Source organism: Sprattus sprattus (assembly GCF_963457725.1).
Source record: "Sprattus sprattus genome assembly, chromosome: 1".
In the NCBI taxonomy this organism is placed as follows: Eukaryota; Metazoa; Chordata; class Actinopteri; order Clupeiformes; family Clupeidae; genus Sprattus; species Sprattus sprattus.
The window spans coordinates 55,333,497-55,352,839 of NC_137920.1; the positions used below are offsets into that span (position 1 = coordinate 55,333,497).

The following is a 19,343-nucleotide window of genomic DNA, read 5'->3' on the forward strand; positions in this document are numbered from 1 at the left end:
TAATCCTATTTACCTTTTATTCCTCCCCAAACAGCTCATCTTACCCATACAGCTCACTCAGACAAAGCCTGCGATTCCAACTACAGGATTATGATGATTCTCAACTCCATCCGTGGACCAAATATCCTTTTTGTTTGTATATCTGATTGATCCAGCATCTTTTTTCAATAAGCAAACTCTCGAGTTGGACCCGAGCGGTACAATGGGCTTTTCTGTCACTTCTCCAGAACACAGGACATGTGCATGATCTCATCAGCCATCTCTTGGAGTAAATGTTGGGATATTGTGAAATTAATGGCTTGCACATGGCTTGAGCCAGGGAGCCCGTAGCCCCGTGAGGACTGGCACAGCCTTGTGAGTGGCTCGGTAACACATGCTAAAGCTATTACTGTCTCAACAGATTCGGAGGACCATAGAGCTTGTCATAAACAAGCCCCTTCCCACCCCTCAATCAAGGTTAATGACAACCGGACTCATTCATCGACTGTGTAATTGCCAACTGTGATATTGTATGTACTTCTTATATCATTTCCGGGCACAAAGCTCAGATTCAAAAGAAAAAGTTTTACGCAGAAAGAGAGGAAAGTCCAAGTGTTTTATGGATGCGTTTGCCGCCTGCTGACATAAGCCTTAAGATTGCAGCCATCCTACTCAGAGTGTGCTTACAGCTGAAAAATATTCTCTCCTCACCATCCCCTTTCTGCCTGCTCCTTCAGTTTTGGTCCAGCTTACATCTGGAAATAGTGAAGTGAGTTGCTGTTGTAGTAAATGTGTGTCAGCAGTTAAAGAAAACAACCAATGTGTCCATTATCATGATCAGATAATTACCACTAGTGGAACGTATGCCACTCTAAGAAAAACAATTCAGTTGTCTTTTAAGGGCACACTGACTAATGTCCAACTCATTTTATCAGGAATGGTGTTTTGGTTTTGAATGCTTAAATCCTGCAGATCAAATTATATAGACGAGCTGTCCAGCAGTGTACTGCACTGTGGAATTCGGTGATTGTGGAACTGCAGCTGTCCATTGCAATATGAACACTTCAATCTCAGTGGCCTTCTTTCCATGCCTTTGGATAAATACTGATTTTACCAAGAAGCTATGCAATGTTTCCTGAAGAGAATATGAAAACTAAAACCATCACGATTCCAGTGGAGAGTGAAGACACATTATTATGCCTCCTTATCTTTGTAAACATCCTGTCTGGAGGTCTTCTGTGTCGCCGGTGAAACCAAAACACAAAGGCACAGGGCAGCTCTGTACATACCTAACGGCAAACTTTGTCACTACCCAAAAACACTTTAGGTGGCTTACCCTCCTGAATCTCAGACAATTAACATTTATAGCACAGTCGTTTGCTGTCTGGATACAGGGACCCTTAAAATCTTAGAGCACTAAAAGCACTGGCATACGTTCACTGCTTCCACAGCCTGGGGGACGGAGGTTACAGCGTTGAATATTGTTTGTTTGGGCACAGGGTTTAGTAAGATGAAGAGAAGTTTTGCATGAAACCTTATTGGAGAAGCGCAAATCATTTGACAAGATTTGATCATATCATGCGTGATACTTAATCAGGTGTAATCAGAGTCAGAATTATATGACAGTTAATGTAAGAACTACTCATGAAATGATCTCAGATATTGTACAAGCGACAGGGAGTTTTTGGAAAAAGAAAAAATACCGTTTCAAATTAAATAAAGTTTTAATTTCCAAAGATCCCTATGCCAAAGCCAAAAGGAAGACTGAATTCCCTTTCAAGAGTATATTTTTATTTAACCCTGTTTTCAATCAGAGGCAAAGGTGCAGTGGTTTGTTGGAGATGCCAACAGGAAGGCCTTTAACATGGATGGAGAATGAATGATAAATAACTGTTGAATCCAGCCAATCAGCCTGGAAGCACACAGGTTAAAAACATGCCACCCAAGGGCAAAAGGCTCCAAAAATACCAGATACAAGGATGAGAAAGATATTATGGAAGTCCACAAAGATAAGATGTAACAATATAAAAACATGAGCTTGTTGACAAATTGTCCAAAGTACTGTAAGTCTGCAACGTCTGTTTCAGATCTATAAAAAATGCATTCAAATGTATGAATGTAAGCACCAAAAGTAAGTCATCCATTATTACCACCCATTTCAGAGAAGCAATGTATCTCTTTCCAAAACAAACAAACAAACAAACAAACAAACAAGGTAACAACACTGACTATCAAGATAACTCACATATCCCTCAAAGACCCCATACACCACAGCAGAATTAAAAATCCCACTAACATAAACATTTTAAATACACATTGTAGACACTGTATATATTCCTTTGCATTTTTAGACGCTGTTGATGCTGGTCAGTCCATGCCCTCTCAGCTTCCAGGCAGATTGAGATCAGTTCATTCAAGGGTCATCAAGATCAACCTTAATTCCACACCTCCTCGATCTTGAACTCCTTCACAGGAGAACAAGGTACATGTCCATTAGATGTCACGATCACAGTTATTCCTCATCTGTGTCTGTGTAAAGAAGTCGCCGGTCTGTGATGACTTTACTGTGTCTGTGTGCGCTTGGGGTGGCGTCGCACAAGTCTGTTTCTCCTCCTCGTTCCAGTCTGTTTGACTGGTGAGCAAATGTTATGTTAGTCTTTTCACCGTGTTTGACTTTTTATACGGTTGTCTGTGTGCACAGTTAATGTGAAGCGAAGCAAGAATTGTTTTACATGTATTTACCTGGTGCTCTTTTAGCCTGCAATTGTCCTCCACCTGGAAGAAGAAATGACAAATCAGTAAAAAGATAACTTGCACTTGCGTCCATGGATCAAGCTTCATCTTCAGTCCAATGAACTTTGTTTAACAGGTCATGTGGGGACACTCTTACCCTGGATGATTCTGGTAATTTTGTCTGACTCCGCTTCAATCAGGTCTGCGTTTCCTTGGAAGGACGTGATCTTGGAGAAATCTGGTCCTGCAGAAGAATGTGTTGCAAAAAGCAAATAGTGAGGATCTTTCACACACAACTTGATTTTACACACTAAGGGATGTAACGATTGAATGATACCTTCATACCTTCAATGATTTGTGGTTCTGTTTGGATCACCTTGGTGACAGTTGTGAGTCCACCACCACCTGCAGATCACCAGAAGAGAATCAACCGACATAGATCCACACACTTACATCACAAGCATGGCTCCTAGCTCGTGAGATGCCTGCAGGGCTTCCAGATTCTCCCCTTCGTACATAAGGGGCCATCTTTATGGGACAGTTTGCAATTAATTGTTATTGATAGGCTGTTAAGTCCATTTTGCCCAGTTTGGACTCCAATAGCTGTAATTTCTTAACCCAACAGCTTGAACTCAATGTTAAGGCTTGTTGTAGAACTTAGACTTTCCGAAATGCTCTGAACTGTCAGTGATGATAGACAATGGCTGTATATTTGCATTGTTGATGATAAAGTTAGATTTGAGAGTACTCCTTTAGCAGGTGATCTGTTTAGCCTTGTAGCCTGATATAGTTTGGGGTATTGCACCAGGTATTGTGCCATTGTATTATACTGTAGGTCTTGCTGGGCTTATAATGTCTTTGCATTAGCAAGTGGTGGTACATCTTCAAGTACAGGCTGTGGGAATGGTGATTTGTTATAGTGCATGCACAGCTTTTCAAATCCTTCTTTTGTTTCAGGCAAACCTTCAGATGGTTGGAGCTACATTTTATAGCAAATGAACAATGCTGGCAAGAGAACAAATAAAAGTGAAAAATAATAATGATAACAGCAAATGACAGGTTAAACCAGTCACAGTGCTTTCTCAGTGACAGATGTTGGCAGATGCACTCCTGTGTCAAATTTAAATGGTCTTTAGAGGGTTCCAGAATGCTGGAGTTGGTTTCAGCATGCATGCATATGCTCTCTGAGAGCTTGATCCACGTACTGTCATCTGTTGACAATAAATCTGCCGTCATCAATCCATGCATATTACACAACAGCGTATGGTGCAGTTAATATCACTAACATCTTGTTCTCTAAAATGTGGGGTGAAAAATGATTGTTATTTTAGTTGTGGTGTTTGTGGCTGTGGATTCTGTGGGTCCACCACAGAATTGTTTGATAACCCACCCGTCATAATCCATCATTTACTTGAATGATATTAAGTGCACCACCAAGAACTTTGGGTCTGAATAAAAGTGTTTGTATATCGTTTTTAGGAAAAGGATATCTGAAAAATATTTCTTAAGATGGCGACATCATTTCCTACAGCTCTTATTCAGACCCTCAAGAAAGTGTTTCATAGCATGCCAGCAGTCAGTCTTTCAGAGATGTTTCGCTCCTCCGGATCATGCCAATTTGCAGTGGGGAGTCAGGCAACACTTTCATCGACTAACCTCCCTCTATGATTCGTTTGATTTCCTCCTCCTGGAGGATGTGTACCTCGCTTTCCAGAACCTTCTTAACCTTGGAAACTTCTAATCAAGGTTGAAAATTAAAAAATCTGTTTGTGCTGTGATTCCAGTTTTAATCGACAATGTTCCTGTAATGCTGGCAACAAGCCTTAAGTTTTGTAACTAAACAGGTAAATATTGGCTGAACACAAAATGGTTGCGGATGTGCAACGTCTTACAAGACCGATTACAAGATTAGCAAATGGCATTGCTGCCAGATCCTTGTTGGACTGATTGCATAGTAGGTGAGGTGACTTACCTTCTTCAATGATTCTCCTGATTTCCCCATCAGTGTACAGTTCCCCATCGGAGGAAGTATGGGCTAATCAAAGACAAAAAGAAAGAAGATGAGTTCTGGGGCCGTTGTTTGTGGTTTAATATTTAATTTATTTTTGAAAGTAAAAACACCTTTATTTGTGACTTACTCTCAATGACTCTGGTTACTTTAGTGATGGTTGGATCACCTTCAACAACCACCCTGGTAACTGTAGGCTCTGATCCAATCACCCTTGTGAATTTGGTGATGGTCGGTTCACTTTCAACAACCACCCTGGTAACCGTAGGCTCTGACTCAATCACCCTAGTGAATTTGGTGAGGGTCGGTTCACCTTCAACAACCACCTTGGTAACCATAGGCTCTGATTCAATCACCCTAGTGAATTTGGTGAGGGTCGGTTCACCTTCAACAACCACCTTGGTAACGGTAGGCTCTGACTCAATCACCCTAGTGAATTTGGTGAGGGTCGGTTCACCTTCAACAACCACCTTGGTAACCGTAGGTTCTGACCCAATCACCCTCGTGAATTTGGTGATTGTAGGTTCACTTTCAACAACCATTGTGATGGGTTCCGTTTCCGTCTTGGTGATGATTCGAGTGAATTTTTGGATTTCAGGAACTAGGGAGAGAGAGAGACAGAGCGAGAGAGAGAGAGAGAGAGAGAAATAGTACTCAAGCTGAACCATGTTGCCTTGGTATCATTTCCAGTGTAAAAAGGGAGTGGCCTTAATTCACTTCGCCCTAATCTCCAAAGTTCAGTTAATGGGAATTTCTGTAAATGGTCACATAACCACTTAATAAATGACTAATAAACCATCGATGAATACAGTCTGTTAATTCATGTTATACAGTATAACTTCATGCAGCTACATAAAGGGGGGCAGCACTCACTCACATATTATTCATACTTGTTAAATACTCATTCAGGTAACATGACTCGTTTATAATACACTTTTTCACCTAAGGGGTGAGAGCCTTGGCAACTTAAAGATCTCTCATTACCCCACTTGCAAGAGCATGCTCTCATAATTAAGTTCACTGTTGTCTCTCCGGGTGCAGAATTCCTTATTTTCACTTCCTTAAGTTCTGCTTTGGCATGTGGATGAACTATAAACCTCCGGTAAAGCTAAGTTTGCAGAGTGTAGCAATAGATCAGTCTTTGCCTACTAAACTAAATAAATCATAAGTCTAACCAATGCCAAAAACAGGGATTGGCAGTTGTCCGGCACAAAAACCAGTTATCCAGCGGAATGTGCCTCACTGATTGTAACGTCTAATGAGTTCCAGGAACGTGCTGTGTCAGTGCATCAGCATAATTTGATTCATACTGTGTGTCGGTTTTACTGGCTTTCTAGACACAAATGCTGATCAATGCTGTACATTTTGTCACAGCGCAATAAGTGTACCTTTAACTGATTTTCTTCAAAGAAACCTGCATAACAATTGAATCTGTGTTAGGCCAACTCACATCCACTTGACTATGTTTAGAATGAAGCATATATTTGATCTTTCAAGCGATTCATTACCAGTTATGGCATATAGCAAACTGCGCATTACTTTCCAAATTAAACACTTTTGACTTCTAGTGGAGGTGGACAGTGGAGTTGTTTATCTTCTGTTTCATCAGGAGGTTTTTTTCCTCAAAAAGGAATATGAACTTGTGAACTCCTTGCACCCAAAATGTTGCCTTTTTAATGCGGTTTTTTTGCAGTGCTGTGATGTGTAAAGTGTTACTTACTAATCAGGGCCCTTTTTATTTACTTGCTGTCTGGGGTGATATTTCCAATTTTAACAACTCTTCACTTTCTGGCCAACTTGTTAAAGTTCACATAAAAGGTTGTAATAAATGTCCTCATCTGATGGCATCGAGAGGGGTGTTGGATATTAAAGCCTGCTGAATTAAGGTCAACTCCAGCAGGTACCAGGCAAGTAAATATGAAGAGAGTTTCTTGTGTCATCAGCACATCCATAGTGTCTGAAGAAAGCTCTGTGTTATTAGCAACATCCTGGCAAGAGGCCTATCTAAGCCTAAGCCAAAGAAAGATCATGACAGGATTGGAGACTGCACAACTTAATTAATGGATATGGATATGGATATGGAAGATAAGAATGGCTGAGATATCAAATATCAGCCTCAGGGGCAAACAAACCTCAAAGTGAAGTACTGTGTGCCTCTAAAAGGACGTTGCCATAATGACATTTCAATGTTCACAAGCTGCACATCCCCATCTTTTGGATGGTTTAACCTCTTACAATATACTCCACTGGGCCGTTCTCTGTATTCTGCAGTATATTCTGTATTCGCCGTATTCTGCTTCTAAGAGTATTCTGTTTGAGTAATCAAGAACCTTCGTTTCATAATGGAAACATCCATTCACACAGAGATGTGTTTGCCACCACGGGAACCTTACCTGTTTCTACAAACTGAGTGGTAGTGGTGGTTCTAGTGATTGTTTTTGCTATGGAAGGAAACAAGAGCAAAAATCATGTAATTAGTGTACATATAGAGGTATTTCTGCTTATATGCAATACTTGGATGCTTGGATGCTACAAAAATAAGTGAATAACCTGACAACAATAAGCAACAGTGTGACATTTTGCCTACACTACAAAAAAGTAAATTTTCAAATTACAAACAGACAGTACACACACACACACACACACACACACACACACACACACACACACACACACACACACACACACACACACACACACGCACGCACTGTCAGGGCAGGGCAGGGTAGGGTAGGGTAGGGTAGGGCAGGTCTGACTGGCCTAATTAGATAAGTTCTTCTCTCTTGTTTGCTTTTGGCGCCTTTTCGTTTTACGTCTCTCTCCCACAGGCCCATGATCTCACACACTCCTGACACTCCATACACACACACACGTCTCTCTCCCACAGGCCCATGATCTCACACACTCCTGAAACTCCACACACACACACACACGTCCAGGGGCGGAGTGGCCATCGGGAGCACCGGGATTTTTCCCGGTCGGCCGGTCGGCCAATAATCTATCGAGAACCAGCCTGCAGACCGGCCTTCGCAGCCGTCGTGTCAAATTCATGAGCGGCCCATCGAGATTACATGTACGTCAAATCATGGTCCCGTGAAAATCTCTAAGTTCTCCGAGAGTTGTGCAAATCAGCAGTCCAACCACTATTTATAGCACTATTTGTCTCTGTACATCACACCTATGGTGTGTGTCAAACTCACTCCCATAATCCAACCTTCTGATTTTTGTTTAGCCTCCTATATTGATGTAATTCTTTTTTATTCAGACGCTCCATTACTTTCATGACCACAAATATTAATTGGCCAGCGATTTAATTCGTTTTTTTGTTGAATGTAGAATGGTCGGAGCAAATTGCCTCATGGGAAATGCGTATCGTTCTGCCTTTATCAAGTGAACCTAGGGAGATAAATTAGCGGCTATCAGGGAGAGAGAGCAGGTGAAGCGGACCTGATGGAGGGACATAAGAGAAAGGAGAAAGGAGGGGGCAAAAAGGCCAGACTGAAAAAGAGGCGGATGCTGGAGGAAAGTGCATCAAAATGTACAAGAATTACGGATTTATTCAACCAGCCGTCAACTAAATGCGAGTGAGTTGACAGGACACATTGTTGCGAATTAGCATAACATTTGAGCCAATAGGGGACGCGATTTGTTCCGTATTTCCATAAATGTACATATACAAATACACACTGTTACTGTCACTGTCATGTCTGTCACCCACACATCAACACTAAATCTAACAATAATGATCAAAAGCCGCCCGTTTGTTTGTGTAGTTGATATGGGAGGTGGAGGGGATGCGGGTTGGGCCAGTTTTGGGCACGTTGTGGGCCAGTGGTGGGCCGGTGCAGTCAGAATTGTCCCGGTGGATTTTTGTGTCCCACTCCGCCCCTGCACACGTCTCTCTCCCACAGGCCCATGATCTCACACACTCCTGACACTCCACAGACACATACACACACACACGTCTTTCTCCCACAGGCCCATGATCTCACACACTCCTGAAACTCCACACACACACATACGTCTCTCTCCCACAGGCCCATGATCTCACACACTCCTGACACTCCACACACACATACACACACACACACGTCTCTCTCCCACAGGCCCATGATCTCACACACACACACACACACACACACACACACACACACACACACACACACACACACATCTCAACTTCACTCCACATACACACACACATCTTTACTTCACTCCACATTCACACACACACACACATCTCAGCTTCACTCCACACACATTGATCTCCACTTCACTACACATACACACACACACATCTCCACTTCACTCCACACACACTCATCTCCACTTCACTACACACACACACACACACACATCTCCACTCGCTCCACACACACACACACACACACACACACACACACACACACACACACACACACACACATCTCCACTTCACTCCACATACACACACACATCTTCACTCCACATTCACACACACACACACACACATCTCCACTTCACTACACACACACTCATCTCCACTTCACTACACATACACACACACACATCTCCACTCGCTCCACACACACACACACACACACACACACACACACATCTCCACTTCACTCCACACACACACACACATCTCTACTTCACTCCACATACACACACACACACACATCTCCACTTCACTCCGCACATACACATCTCTATTTCACTCCACATACACACACACCTCCACTTCACTCCACACACACACATCTCCACTTCACTCCCCTAGACTTTTTCTCTTTTGGTAACTTTATTATTTTCAACAATTTGTTGTTTCTTTAAACCTAACACTTTTGTTTAATGTTGCATTATCGAGATGACCCTAACAACACACACACAAACACACACACACACACACACACACACACACACACACACACACACACACACACACACACACACACACACACACACACACACACACACACACACACACACAATTCAGGACAACTAAAAATAGGGCAAACCATGACATTTTGCATGTTGGAACCAGTCAAATTTGAAATGTAACCCAATCTCCATAGAAACTGCATACGCATGCATGTCCTGCAGTAATTCTCCCTCTCTCTCATGTCATGAACTAGAGTGGGTGGCTGGACCATTCATGATGACTTTGTGATGAACTTACTGAGGAAAGTAAGAGGGATCTCACGGTACGTGAATCCAGACACAAACTATGGAAGAAATGAGATGGAATGGGGTGAAAATGAAAACACTAATACACACAAGTCATATTTCCAAGTGTTTTAAAACACAAATATGTACACGCATATTAATCTGATTACCAAATTATCACCCCATAGGTTAGAGATAATGATGGCTATTAAGTTTCACCTTGATCTGAATGTACTTGATGAGTTTCTGGAGCAGGAGAAACAGATCCTGACGTCCCACAGGTAAGTCTGTAAAATAGGATGAAATGAATCATGAGCTTTTACTGACCACATCCATCTGCTGACCACAGTCCACAGCTGAAATCTTACTTTGGCACCGGCCATGGATAGCACAACAAGTGAAATCCATATCCTGTGCTTTTTTTCATGACAGAACAAGACCTGAAGGAAAAGTCTGAGTGGATTTGTCATAGTATTACCTTCTAAGGGAGATTACAGTAATCATCAAAGAACAAAAGAGATTCAAAAAGTCAAGTTTAAAAATTGGCCTACTTTTTAAGAATGTGACTGGATACACCTTGGCACAAGTGGTCAAAATGTGACTAATACATGCCCTGCCTCACCTCCAGGATACAGCAGGGTCTTCACCACATGGACCACACCATTAGAGGCCATTATGTCATTGTCAGGAACATCAATCGAGTTCACATGGATGGAGCTGTTCACCTGTCCAGAAAGAAAGAGATGGCTATAATCGTAATTGTAATAGGGACAATTGAGAATAATTGCTTGCAATGTTGTTGGTGACAATGCTCACAACAATCTTGACAAAGTAAAGTTAGAGCAGCAATTTAGATATCATTGACAAAATACCACACCAGCGGTCTCACAAATAGATTCCAGATGGTTCTTTTTTTTAAATTATTTTTCTGAGAGCCCAAGTAATGCCATTCTCATTCACCTTCCCTTTCTCTCTCAATGTTCTTCTGTGTCCCTATCTGTAATTACAATAATTACAATCCACCCTGCCTTCTCCACATGATCATAACAAGCCATTGTCCCAAGACCTTGGCGGTAGAAAAGGACAAGGGTGTGGAGAGAGAGAGGGGGGGGGGGGGAGAGAGAGAGAGAGAGAGAGAGAGAGAGAGAGAGAGAGAGAGAGAGAGAGAGAGAGAGAGAGAGAGAGAGAGAGAGAGAGAGAGAGAGGATGCAGTTGCTAGGGTTGAAAGCTTTGGGGAGGAAGCTAATGGCCCGGAATTCAGATGTCTATCACTTTGGCAGGACTCTTGATAGGCTTTTCTAGGAGCATGCAGGACTCTAAACAAACAGACAGACCAACCGTGACCCTGAACAGGAAGGACAGGTCTTCCAGTCACGGTGGGTAAATAGTAGAATCATTGTTTCCAAATGTGGAAATACTGAGAGCAAATCCTCACTATATTTTCATTTAATGAACATAAGAACAGAAATTGCTCAGCCTTTTCTCACACCCTATGCCAGTCGTCCACAAGGTAATTTCTGTTGCTACAACATCGCTTGTGGAACATTTTACAGTGTAAAGAAAGTTTTTATCCCAAATGAAGATCTTTAGCATGACTTAGAAATATCCTTGTACACTGTGGGTTGCCCATGTGGACCAGTACATACAATGTAGGCATCATTGACGTTTTAGAAACTTGATCCGAAAGGAAATGTGGCTACCACCTAATTGTCTTTGTCTGTTGACAAAATCAGTTCCACCAATTTCCTTTGGCGGGATACATGTGTTTAGTGAGGTTAGTAAAAAACCTTCAAATGTAGGCTGATGTCTTCAAATGGATCCATTTATATGTGAACAGTAACTTGTACACGTCCAAGAGAATACAAGCCACCTGAATCATGAATGGGGCAATCAGTGGAAATAAATGAGGGGTGTTTGATATGACCTCTGGTTTTGGTTCAGATAAAATCCAACCTAACTAGTCTGCTTAATTAACAAAAGTCTCCAGTTGGAGGTCCCTGTGCTTATGTTTCTTTTTTTTTTCAAAAAGCTTATGTATATATCATATCCATTACTTACAACAAATGAAAGGGGAATATTTTGTCTCTCTGAAATGCCTATGCCTGCTGACTAAAGAAGTAGGACATACGGAGAGTAGCTGAAGGTTGTTTCCCTGAATGGTCTTGAGAAGGTTGGTGACTCCTCCCTCCAGGCCTCCGTTGATGGAGACTCCAGTGCTGAAATGGTACAGCAGGATTGTTCTGAGAGCATTGGCATCAACTGGTGAAGATTTGGAGAAACATTCAAATGTTATAAATATGGGCTATCATTTTGGTTAAGTGTGTCAAACAATATTTAATTATTATCATACTCCTGTACTCATTCTCTACTGCCTCAGACTCTATCTCCATTCATTTCTATGTGAAGAAAATGTGATTGAGATTGCACTGCCACATACCATACCACTAGAGACATATTACTTTACCCTGTTCATTTAAAATGGGAAGATAACAATTAAAAATGGCAATTAAAAAAATTATCAAACCAATTCATTAGCTGCGCACAAGCACACTACGAAGCATTAGGAAACTGGAATGATAAAAACAATAAAACTTAAGAAGAACATGATTAATATCTAGAGATGTGATCCCAAATGTGATTGCGCCGCAGGAGCAGTGAGCCACTAGATACCATAACCGGTATTTATAACCATCACATATCTTGACGGGTACCCTGAAAAATAAACCATATTAGCCCTATCCTGGCCTCTTTCCACTGGCTTCCAGTGTGGTTCATGGTTGATTTTTATGGTGCTCCTGTTCTTTTTTAAAGCCCTTAGTGGGCAAGCTCCGTCTTATATCACAGACCTTTTAACCTGTTTTTCTACCACCAGGCCCCTCAGGTCATCTAATTTAGGGCTCCTGGCAGTCCCCCAATCTAAACTTAAATCCAGGGGTGACCGCGCGTTTGCTGTTGCAGCCCCTAGACTGTGGAACAGCATCCCCCTCTCTATAAGATCAGCCCCCTCTATTGACTCCTTAAGTCCAGGCTCAAAACCTACTTTTATTCTTTAGCATTTGGATCCCCCTGATTTGAGTTGATAATTTGTATATTTGCTTTCTGTTAGAGGTGTTTCTGTTTTCTGATGTGTACTGTATAAAGATGCTTAGTTGAGTGTGTTGCTTCTGTTTTTGTATTTTTTTTAATTATTATTGTGATTTAATTGTACAGCACTTTGGTTGCATGAATTGTTTTTAAATGTGCTTAATAAATACATTTGACTTGACTTGAGAAAACCAATTACATGGATGCTAACACTACGCCTACAAATTAACTATCCTACCTCCTGTTGGATTACAATAAATATCTTTATCTATATCTATATCTAACATCAACACACACTTACGCCAGTAAATTATTAATAAGTCAGTGTTCTAAATTAGTTGATGGTCTCTATTCATTGTGTGCAATGCCCCTTAACAATACTGTATATAGGAAGAATTCAGCTACTCTGTTCCCCTGAGACCTTTGTTAAAATAATTAGAAATATAGATTTCATTTAACACAATCTGTGTACATGCGTGTATTAAGATAAATTAAAATGACAGCAATATTATTACAGGGAAAAGGTGTGCCAGTTGAACTGAGTTGACATGTGATTCGACTAACATTACAGTAATGAACAGCGTCACAAATTCAAAACGGATTTGGGCTTAAATCCATCTCCTTTTGCTCTCTTGAAGTTCACAATTTTACCTCCACACAAGAAAAATATATATGGTATTGTGTGCACAAGATAGCTTGTGCAATTATATAAAAAGAATCAGTATGGAGTTGGGCGATGAAAGTGGAGTCAAAGCTAAACAGGCTAGCGCTCAGAACTCACCTTTAAGGAGAGCTATGTCCTCCTCAGACAGAGTACCGAAAGCGTCGTCTGTGGGGGCAAAGAGAGTGTAGGCTCCACTCTGTTTCAGCAGCTCAATCAAACCTGCTGTGTCCATCAGAGATAAGAATATCCTAGAAGCAAGGGTAACATTAGCACACAAGTTCAGGGATGTAAAATGTAATTTAGCAGTTATATCTTATGCAGTTATTTATTATGTCTAAAAAAAGCAAAACGCACAGGAAATACATCTAGCTCTTTTTTAAATATGAAAACCAGCAACAGCAAACATGAAACTGTACAAATGATGAGACAATTATACTGCTTTATCAAGTTAAAACTGGGCTTGTGTTTTTTTATATCTGCTTTCACGTTTGGAATTTTGTTTTTTACAAATTTTAATAAATACAAAATATTGGCATATAAAATAGTTGCTACTTACTTGAAACGTCCATCTGCCACGAGGATATCAAACATAGTGCTCTCTGGAGGTTTGATGATTGATCTCATGAGATGCAGAGCACCGTTACTTCCCTCTTTGCTACCTCGAACCATACAGGCATTCTCTATGCAGACAGCCTAGCACAGACAAACATAGAAATGAATAGAGTTTGATGGAGGTGAAGAGATAGATGGAGTCTGAGGCAATAGAGGACAATGGTGTGGTGAGGACATGGTGTATCTTGTATTTAACCTATTAAGATAATAATTAACCATAAGTGGAATGGACCACTATTGATCTTTGACTGATAATACTGATCGACACTGAATCGAAATTATAGCCTATATTTACAATATTTGAATGTTTCTTCGTCATCTGTTCCCAATTTAAAGCTGGGTCCTACAACATGAACACCTACTAAAATCTAAACAGGCAAAACATTGCTGATAAAAGGAGCATTTAACAAAGAGGCACGGAGGCAATCGACCACACCAGGTAGCTGTTTTCACCTCTGAAAGCCGAAGGTTCTTTCATTTAACGTTCTAATTATTCCCAGCAACAGTCTTCCGCACAACTACCAACACAATGCAAAAAAAAGATAACTCAACTGTTCGGTAGATGAACACTCTCAACAGCTTCCCACTGACGGTCTCCAGTTCCTGTCCGTTGTAGAGCTCACTCAGGGAGACCTTTTGCTTTAGGATGTGGTTCTCCAAGATGATCTTCAGGAGGCGCTGATCCATTGACATCACCTCCTCTGCAGATCAAGTCAACATGCCACACCAGAAGAAAGAAGGAAGAATCTGTTTGCCATGGCTGAAAATACTTTCTAGAAAATTCCAGTAAAGGTGAGTAAATGTCCTGTCATGTTTTAGCCCCATCCATGCGCAGAGAGCGGCATATCACACTAAGAGGCCTTTTTGCTCCCTGACGCTACACTCCCCACCACTGAAGTAAACCCACCTGTGAAGGCGCCGTTGAGGGGGGCCAGGAGGGTGTACTCTGTCTCCGGCTGCATGGCGGCTGCGAGGCCCAGCTCAGACACCATGTCCTTGAAGGTGCTCTCACTCACCAGCTCCATCACTACCTTGGCTGGAGGTGAGAATGAAAAACACAAAGGTCACAAAGAGAACACCTGGCAGCACTTCCCTGCAGAGAGGAATATTTATGTAGCTAAAGGTTTCTCTTTACTGCTCTCACATTACAAAGACATTGCCCACTTAAGCACACATAGTTCACACATGATTGCGCATGCACACCTGCATGTCTACATGTATGAACAAGTTCATGTCAATGCAAGTAACATGACAAAGTGAGTTGGTGACCCTGAGATCTTTACATACATTGCACCTCCATATTTATCTTTCTTCAAATGTGTAGTAAAGCTGGCAAAAACCGAAAGAGAGAGAGTAGAAAGAAACATTGTGCTGCTGAGCCGCTCAGCCACAACAGGAGTTAAAGAAAAAACCTCACCTGAGTTTGGGATGAGGACCTGGTCAATCAGGTGGATGACACCATTGGTGGTCACAATGTCCTTCTTCATCACCATTTTGATGCCATTCACCGTGAGGCTTTCACCATCACAGCCCATTTCAATCGTGCTCCCCTCCATTGTCTCATAAACTGACCCAGACATGATGGCTTCTGAACACTGCACTGAGTTGAGGAGGTGGTACTGCAAGAGAGCTGATGAAGACAAGTGAAAGGGTCAAATGTTAATATCAATCATTTCACAATATACACTTCCTATTTTAGGAGACCTAGATTCTGTGCAATAAGATGTTTCAGAATTGTGTAGAAAATTATGCAAATGTCATGTAAAATCTGTTTTATTAGTTTAAGAAGTATGATAATCAAAGCAGCGTGGGAGAGACCTAGTCCACCCAATCCTTCCTGACTAGACCGGTAATCTGTAGTCATCCACCCACAGTCTCCTGTGGCAAGAGTCATTTGTCTGTGATTGACTCAAAGCTCTTTCAAAGCTGCAAAACCGTGTCTGTTAATGCTGTCTTTGGAGTCTTAGTTAAAGCTGTTATAAGATATTTAAAACCTCAGCTGTTTATGCTTTTTAATACTTTAATCATCAAATATCTCTAATACTCCTCTGGACTCATCTGGACTTTAATATATCAACCACCAAACAGGCCATCTCTTCCTGCCAGGTATTCTATATAATGCTCCATTGGGGGGTCTTTTACAGTGGCTATGTCTGAAGGAAGCTCTAAAGGAAGTTATTCTGTTACAATCGCTTGTGGCGGTTTTAAATCTGGAAGCAGAAAATAACAGTCAAGCCAGCCCTCCCTCATATCCATGACCCTGGCGGGGTCTAGGTAAGAAGATGAAATCATCATAACAAAGCTTTCCAACTGTGTGGTCTTATCGCAAAAAACCCTGAGTCCAGGAAAAGACATGAATGGAGCAGTGAGGGTGGGGGTCGACGCCATAACACTTTTATCGATTTAAGGAGACTTGGATAGGGACCAAGAACACCGCTGCCCTGGGGGTTCTTGCACTGCTCCACGTTTGGAAGAGCTGTCGGTGTCTGGATTCTGATCTCATTTTTGGTGTTGAAGCTCTCATGAGAAACACATGCTTCAGAAGAGTAGGGGCATGTGTCAATCTGTGCTGGAACGGAACGGTTCTAACTTGAGTCCACATTTTACATCAAACAGTCCAGTCTCTCTCTCTCACTCTCTCTCTCTCTCTCTCTCTCTCTCTCTCTCTCTCTCTCTCTCTCTCTCTTGCTCACATTGTTGGTGACATTAGTATTAAGTGTAATTCAATAGCCACAAGTCTCTTTTGCTACAAATTTCCTGACATTAGGTAAATGTAATATACATCCAACTCTCTTTCAACCCATGCGACCACTGGACCGCAACAGCGATCAGGAGACGCATTCTGAACACATGAAACATTATTCATCATCCAAGCATTTCCTTGCAGAAACAGAGAAGGGGTTCAACTTGTCTTGACTTTGGATGCCCATGCGCTTGCGGTCGGTGATGCTGTTTGCTGACTGTCTGAGAATCTAAACCGGGCTGTGGCACAACAGACTTGCAGTCAGCCAGTCTGTTTGCGGAGCACTAACTACTAACAATAGTTGCTGGACGGACAAGCCCAGCAGATTGACTCTTGAATTGGGTTGCACTCAGACCTCTTCTATTTGCCACATGCATTCCAGAGAGGTGAGGGAAGCTGTGAGCCCAGGGAGCAGTGAAGCGCTGGAGGATGGAGAGATGTTTGCCAGCCATCCATCACTTGATAAAGCAAGGATTTCTCCACATTGCAGAAGTACTGGATTCTTATATGTCATAAATTCACGATTATGCAACCCAACTAATTATTTGTTTGTGGTTGAGGGATAATCACTAAAACATTTTTGTAAAAATGATATATGTTATTTTTATTATTACAATTATATATTGTTATTATTATCACATTCATGTAGTCCTACTCCTAACATGAATATGACCCATGCAAAATGCATATTTGATTGTGAATTTCATAATCAATCATAATAACAAAATAACATAATTAATCAATTGTTTTTAAGTGGCATCTGATTGACAATAAATAGGCACTCCTCTGAGACAGATTCAATGATGTTGCTCTCTGGACACAGGAAAATACACCACTGTCACTAGCAAGCAATATAGAGTATCTCTCTGTACTGGTTTGAGCAGCTAGTGTATGGCACAGACAGTATCTGTTAGAAGACCAGGTAACCAGGCAACCAGGCAACCAGGCCTCAGTGACCAGCCTTGCCTTGGAGGATGGTCTTGTCACTCATGAGTCGCTCCATCACATCTCCCTCAATCTTGTCAAACGCAGCGTTTGTGGGAGCGAATAGAGTGAACTGGCCCGGCCCCTTCAGGGTGTCAATCAACCCTGAGACCTCTGCCACCGTCTGCGTGAAGTGAACATGAGAACAGTTTAGTGTTAGACCACGACTGGGTTATTCTCAGAAAAAAAACAAGGCTGTTCCTTTGTGTTTCATCTATCATCATTTTTTTCAACATTAGGAGTTTAAAAACCCTACTCTGAGGCTGGAGAGCTCTTCGTCGTTGTCCAGGACGTTATGAATGGTATCTTCTACGACCCTGATGACCCGGTCAATGACGTGCACCACTCCGTTGGTCGCCACCTGGTTTCCATGAATGATCCTGGCGCAGTTCACTGTCACCACCTTATAATCAATACAGAATAGTATTAATGAGAATGGTTAGTGATCAAATTACCATTCCATATTACAAAAATCAGTTTGAATGTGAATTTAGCCATGCAGGCAACACATACTCCATTTGAGTAATGGTTGATACGCAGTCCATGACTGTTGTGCATGGACTTGAAGGTCAAGTCATTTTTCAGGTCCTTGGTGAGGAGGCGTTTGTTAATCATGTGGTAGTGAAGGGCATCGTTCATACTGCTCTCCAGGGTTGCCTTCACACTCTGGTTTGGGAACAGTACAGCAAATGCATCAGAGACACCATTGGCAAACTCCAAAACTGAAAGCATTTGAGTGCTTCACATTTGAATTGAATGAAGGTTAGAGGGTTCTGCATTGCATTGTTCTTGAAACTAATTTGACACTGGCTTGCATCATCATGATAGAGAGTTTGACTGAAGTCTATGTGGCAGAGTGCGAACCGCAAGGCTCTATTTGTTTTTAATGCACACATTTACACATACATGGTCTTTTGACGTAACAAACATCAACACTCATACTTTAGTGTCATCCATGGAACGTGTAGTAATGTACGGAACAACTCACGGCATCCAGAAGCTCCCAGGCGTCATTACTTGGTGCAAACATGGTGAAGGACCCTCTGCCTTCAATCTCCCCACGGAGGGCAGAAATATCTGCATACCTCTGTGTGGTTGTGGCCCCCACAACACCCAGTGTACCGTAAACATTGTCAATGGGAGCCACTGGTGATGGAGGAAAGAGTAAACACAACACCATCAACATGTACATTCTGTATGTTCCAAAAGTTCGTTAGAAGAATTCATTAGAACTCTCCTGAGTAGTCTCTGTCAGATATTAAATATTTTTTCTGTGAATCATCACCTAGCTTAGTACCTCTGAATAACTTCCTTATGACTTTGCCATGCATGAAAGCACAAGGATAGGCTATATTACCAAGTGCTTAAAGTACACCTCAGTATTCCTG

At 41.7% G+C, this 19,343-nt stretch overlaps 1 protein-coding gene across 1 annotated transcript in view; it reads right to left on the bottom strand.

Annotated features, from left to right (window-relative positions):
• Positions 1-1,748: 1,748 nt before the first annotated feature.
• Positions 1,749-19,343, bottom strand: part of postna (periostin, osteoblast specific factor a) — a gene marked incomplete at its 5' end in the record, with an annotated part of 24,662 nt that continues 7,067 nt past the window's right edge. The window contains 21 exons of the mRNA XM_080847687.1: positions 1,749-2,611; positions 2,722-2,754; positions 2,870-2,956; positions 3,058-3,117; positions 4,369-4,449; positions 4,685-4,747; positions 4,851-5,321; positions 7,114-7,161; positions 9,882-9,927; positions 10,088-10,155; positions 10,491-10,593; positions 11,997-12,127; positions 13,734-13,864; positions 14,173-14,309; positions 14,781-14,929; positions 15,136-15,264; positions 15,646-15,858; positions 17,938-18,079; positions 18,212-18,358; positions 18,469-18,621; positions 18,944-19,101. Coding sequence (XP_080703813.1) covers positions 2,541-2,611; positions 2,722-2,754; positions 2,870-2,956; positions 3,058-3,117; positions 4,369-4,449; positions 4,685-4,747; positions 4,851-5,321; positions 7,114-7,161; positions 9,882-9,927; positions 10,088-10,155; positions 10,491-10,593; positions 11,997-12,127; positions 13,734-13,864; positions 14,173-14,309; positions 14,781-14,929; positions 15,136-15,264; positions 15,646-15,858; positions 17,938-18,079; positions 18,212-18,358; positions 18,469-18,621; positions 18,944-19,101 — 2,621 coding nt within the window. The 3' untranslated portion in view covers positions 1,749-2,540. The remainder of the gene's footprint in view (positions 2,612-2,721; positions 2,755-2,869; positions 2,957-3,057; positions 3,118-4,368; positions 4,450-4,684; positions 4,748-4,850; positions 5,322-7,113; positions 7,162-9,881; positions 9,928-10,087; positions 10,156-10,490; positions 10,594-11,996; positions 12,128-13,733; positions 13,865-14,172; positions 14,310-14,780; positions 14,930-15,135; positions 15,265-15,645; positions 15,859-17,937; positions 18,080-18,211; positions 18,359-18,468; positions 18,622-18,943; positions 19,102-19,343) is intronic.